A 4,987-nucleotide genomic window follows, 5' to 3' on the forward strand; every position below is an offset into this window, starting at 1 on the left:
GACTTTACTCTTTTCAAAGAACTGCGACACTCGCGTTTTTTTTTATACACAATTTTCTTCCTGGATTTTATAGCAAGGTTTCTGACCTTTTCAAGGGAATAATAGACCAGTTCTCTTTGCAGCCAAAACTGGCTTATTTGTGTGCTTCTAGGGTGGTCCCTAAACAAAAAGGGGAGCTAAATAACGTCAACTAACACAGAATAATTTTAACCAAAAGGCCCAGAATTTCATCGTGCAACTGATAAGCATGGTTAACCATGATGATTTGCATAGATAGACATGATAAGTGAACAAACTCATTCTACATCAGGGATGAACCACCATCGCAAAGAAAATGTGGCAGAAACTTTATTGTGTGCACGTCTGAGAATTAACAATTTTCTCTACAAAAGAACTGAATTCCAACGCAAAGACTTCCAATATAGCTATTTTTCCTTGCCTTGGTTAGATCCCTACCTCTCCTCCACCCTGAATAGCAGCAAACTGTGAGAACCCAAGCATGTGGTTAGTATTTACAGCAGGATCATCAGCTCATACAAAAAACACCAATGTGATGGGTTATGATGGACTTTCTATTTTGTGTACAAGGAATATATCTAGCGGTACAAACCAGAGTCTCGATCAAGTAGATAGCAAAGCTAGGTGTTGGTGTCGATGCTGTCAAGCCAAGAAACTAACTGCTCTGTTGAAGGCCTGAGCTTTGGGTATTCGCTCAAGCAAAGGCATGCAATCTCGAGAACTCGTTGCAACTCCTTATCATTCTGCTTGTCATAAATGAATGGATCAAACACCTCGCTTTCTCTATTTTCCTTCTTCATCTCAATCACCCAAGAGATCAAATCCCGTGATCCTTTTGGTTTGCACATATCCATGGGCCTTTTCCCGGTAAGAAGCTCCAAAAGAACAACCCCAAAACTATACACATCCCCCATGTAAGTAGCCACTGCAGCCTGGCCATATTCAGGAGGAATGTAGCCTAATGTACCCACAAGATCAGTTGTGACATGGGTATCATAAGGTAATATGAGCCTAGCAAGACCAAAATCAGCTAAATGAGCTACAAAATTCTCGTCTAAAAGGATGTTACTGGACTTTATATCCCGGTGAACGATATGTGGCTCGCATGCTTGATGCAAATATGCAAGCCCCCTTGCAGCCCCTTGAGCAATTTGGAGCCTTGTATCCCAATCAAGTGAGGATGGCCCGTCCACTTTTTCATGCAACCAATAATCCAAACTGCTGTTTTCCATGTAAGAGTATATTAAGAGTTTGTCATTTTTTAACATGCAAAAGCCTTGGAGATGCACAAGATTTGGATGCTGAGCTCTTGACAGGGCTTCAACTTCAGCACGGAATTCCCTGTCCATTTGACCAGAGTCACCAGAGAGACGTTTAATTGCAAGCTTCCTACCATCAGGGAGGGTAGCTCTGTAAACTAGACCAAAACCCCCACAGCCAATTATATTCGCCTGGTCAAAATTGTTGGTGAACTTCAAAAGGTCCTCCAAGGAGAGATCTTTATAGCTCTCCTTATTTTGAAGCAGAACCACTAACCTTGATCTGAATTCTTCTATGTCTTTGTCATTTGTGTCAGCATCCACCTTTTCAGGATCAACCTCGCCTCGGCTATGTGCTCGCAGCACAATCATGCTCATGAGGGTAAGAAGAAAAGCTGTACCAAAAAAAATCCCAACAGCCATTCCAGTGATAGCAACTTTGTTTCTTCCTGATTTTCCGGATGCTTCAGGTGGAACCTGATCGGATCTTGGGCAAGGAGGAGTACCATGGTCGCCACAAAGATGATTCCCTTCAAAGCTTGAGTTTGGGAAGGTCATAAACTGACTTCCAGTAGGGATCTTCCCATGGAGCTGATTGTATGCAACACTAAACTTGGACAGAAAACTGAGATTTACCAAGGACCAGGGTATGGTCCCAGAAAGATTGTTATGGGACAAATCCAAAGTCTCCAAGCTGGTCATCCCTGATAACTCACTTGGTATAGGTCCGGACAAATTGTTAGAACTCAACTCAAAAATATGGAGTTTTTTCAAATTACCGAATTCTGGCCAAATTCGTCCAGTGAGGAAGTTGTCACTGAGCGCCAAAGTAGATGGAAAGCTCCAGACCTGATTATACTGCAACCCCCTCCCACTTTCATTCCTTGTCAGGAAAAATGGGAAATCCGGTGAAGGGTCCTCGATTGAGATACTCCTGTTGATGAGGCCTGGCAATCCAGTCAAGTTCTTTGGAATCTCGCCAGTGAATGAATTGTTTGATAAGTCCAAGTAAAAGAGATTTACAAAACCACCAAACCAGGAAGGAATAGACCCAGTTAAGCGGTTCCATGACAAATCCACCAACTGCAATTTGGAGCTGCCGATCAACCATTGGGGTATTGACCCTGTGAGTTTACAATTAGCCATAACAAGAACCTTCAAGTTCGCAAAGTGAAGCACAGGATCATCGGGCAATGCTTCACCATGGAAGTTCAAGGTGAGGACCAAGGTCGTTAAATTCTTGCATTGCTGGAGGATTTGAAAGGCAGATGAAATATTGGCAATGCTGCAATTTGAGAAGGAAAGGAAGGAGAGGCCTTGAAAATGCTGGAAGCTTTCTGGGATTTGTCCGGTAAACTTGTTCCGGGCAAGATTAATATTCTTCAAATTCTTACAAGAAGGAAGATTAACAGGCACGGGCCCACTAAAATTATTAGAAGCTAAATCAAGAGATGACAAATTAGTCAAGGCAGAACAATTCAGATCAATAATGCCTCCAAATGAATTGTTCCTCAAATTAAGCAAATTGAGAGATGGAGAATTTGCCAAAGAGTGGGGTATGGTGCCAACAAAATCATTAGAATGGCCCAGGAAAAAATTGAACTTTGATAAGCTATGAAAAACATCTGGAATTGTACCTGAAAAACTATTGGAGGAAATGTCTAAACGTTCAAGGCTACGGAGTTTACCAATACCAGTACTCAAATTCCCAGAAAGCTTGTTATCTTGGAGACCCAAAAGCTTCAATTTCTGAAGCTGAAAGATATCCTCACTTATACCTCCAGTGAGGTTATTCATGCCAAGACAAAGGTGCTCCAAGTTAGCGCAATTCCCTAATCCAGGTGAAAGAATACCAGAGAAGTAGTTGACTGCCAAAACAAGAGCCTGGATTCCAGAAGAGTTTTGGCATATATGGGTAGGAAGCGAGCCATTTAGAAAATTTGAGGAAATGTCAAGGAAAATGATCGAGGGAAGATTAATACTTTGTGGGATTGAGCCAGTGAAGTCATTGGAACTCAAGTCTAGAACCTCTAGTTTTGGCAAATGGAACAGCGAGAGAGGAAGTGAATCTTTGAGGAAATTGTGGGAGAGATTGAGGGTTCTAAGCTGATCCAAGCTGCCTATTGATTCCACAAGTTCGCCAGCCAGTCTTCGCTTTGGGAGCTCTAACTTTGTCACTCTACCAGAATCGACAGAATCATTTACTAGACCAAGAGAAGAGGAAGATTTGCAAGTTATGCCTAACCAGTTGCAGCAATCAGGAGATGATGAATTGGTAGGACCCCAATCTTGAATGGGTAACTGCAAGCCTCTCATGAAACCCTGCAATGCCTTCAAGTCATCCTGGTTGCATGTTAGGTTCTGTGATTGCAGGACCTGAGCTCGAAACATTAAGATTCCAAGAACAAGAAAGAGAACCCATAAATCTTGGACCCCCATAGCAGTTAAGGAGAGAGAAGAAAGTTGCACAGAGATGGAAGACAGATTGAAGAGAGCGAGATAAGGCGTGAATGATGATACTAAGAGCCAGTGTAGCCATTGAAAGAAATGAAGACGGGTGAAGCACCCATTTTTTTTATGAAGAAGAAAGGAGCAGATAGAGAGAAGGGAGGCGAAGATGGGTTTGTTTTTGTTTGGTATATCTATTGAGGAAACCTTCAAGAGAAGGAAAGGAAAGGTAGAGCTGTCAGATGGAGAAATGAGGGATGGTGGGCTTTTGACTTCATCATACAAACACAAATGCGGGCGTCTCTCTCCTTCTCTTGTCCAGTTGTTGCATACTTTGCATTTATTTTATGTATAGAGAGAGAGAGAGAGAGACAGATTTTTATTACAAGTCTCTCTTTTGCTGGTGGAGAGAGAAACTTAGGTGGATGGGTTAAGAAGAATGCTCTTTTTTATGTTCAATTTTATCTCGGGTTGCAAGTCTTTGTTTTATAAGCTTTATTTAGCGTATAAAAATTTAATTCATGAAGATTCACGCACGACCCCAAATACCACTGTGTGTGTATTGAGCCGTTGGGCTGGGACATGGGAGGGAGAGAGCGACCTTCTGGATGAGCACATGATTTGATGTTTCATATTTTTTATTATTATTATTATTATGAAAAGAGAAAAAATAAGTTTTATTTTTAATTTATTTTTTTAATTTTGAGTGTCTGAACTATTTTATATCAACTTCAACTATTTTTTTAAGGTTTTGAAGTTAATGATCTGATAGGTATTTAATAACTTTAAAATTTATAATATTTAAATTGATAATTTATAAAAAATAAATTTAAAATTTTATCGGTTAAATTATATTTTTTAAAATTTAGTAAGAATATATTTATTATTAGTAGTAGAAGGAGGTTTTGAGGATTTCGTATATTCAACGACGCTGAAGGTGATCGATCATAAATCACAGTCATGCATATTTCAAAATATTCTAATTCTATTATACTTTATGGAGAAGTCAAGACGGTGTATTTGTACTAATATAATCTATTAATTAATTAATTGATTGTTTTATGGAGAAGTCAAGACGGTGTATTTGTACTAATATAATCTATTAATTAATTAATTAATTAATTGTATGCGACTATATCTTTCCTATGAAGATCACAATTTGCACACGACTCTACCCATCTTAACTAAAGTCTACGAGTAAGTATTTTAAGTATTTTTTATTTAAAAATAAATTAAAATAATAATGTTTTATATTAATACAT

The 4,987-nt window shown here is 39.3% G+C and overlaps 1 protein-coding gene across 1 annotated transcript; it reads right to left on the bottom strand.

Moving 5' to 3' along the window:
• Nucleotides 1–239: 239 nt before the first annotated feature.
• Nucleotides 240–4,137, bottom strand: LOC118055031 (phytosulfokine receptor 1). The gene is made up of 2 exons (XM_035066821.2): nt 611–4,137; nt 240–483 (listed from the first exon to the last, which is right to left on the bottom strand). Exon 1 carries the CDS (start codon nt 3,714–3,716, stop codon nt 639–641), a length of 3,078 nt encoding a protein of 1,025 aa, XP_034922712.1. The 5' UTR covers nt 3,717–4,137; the 3' UTR covers nt 240–483; nt 611–638.
• Between the last annotated feature and the right edge of the window lie 850 nt (nt 4,138–4,987).

The sequence above is a fragment of the Populus alba genome, chromosome 8 (assembly GCF_005239225.2).
Source record: "Populus alba chromosome 8, ASM523922v2, whole genome shotgun sequence".
NCBI lineage: Eukaryota > Viridiplantae > Streptophyta > Magnoliopsida > Malpighiales > Salicaceae > Populus > Populus alba.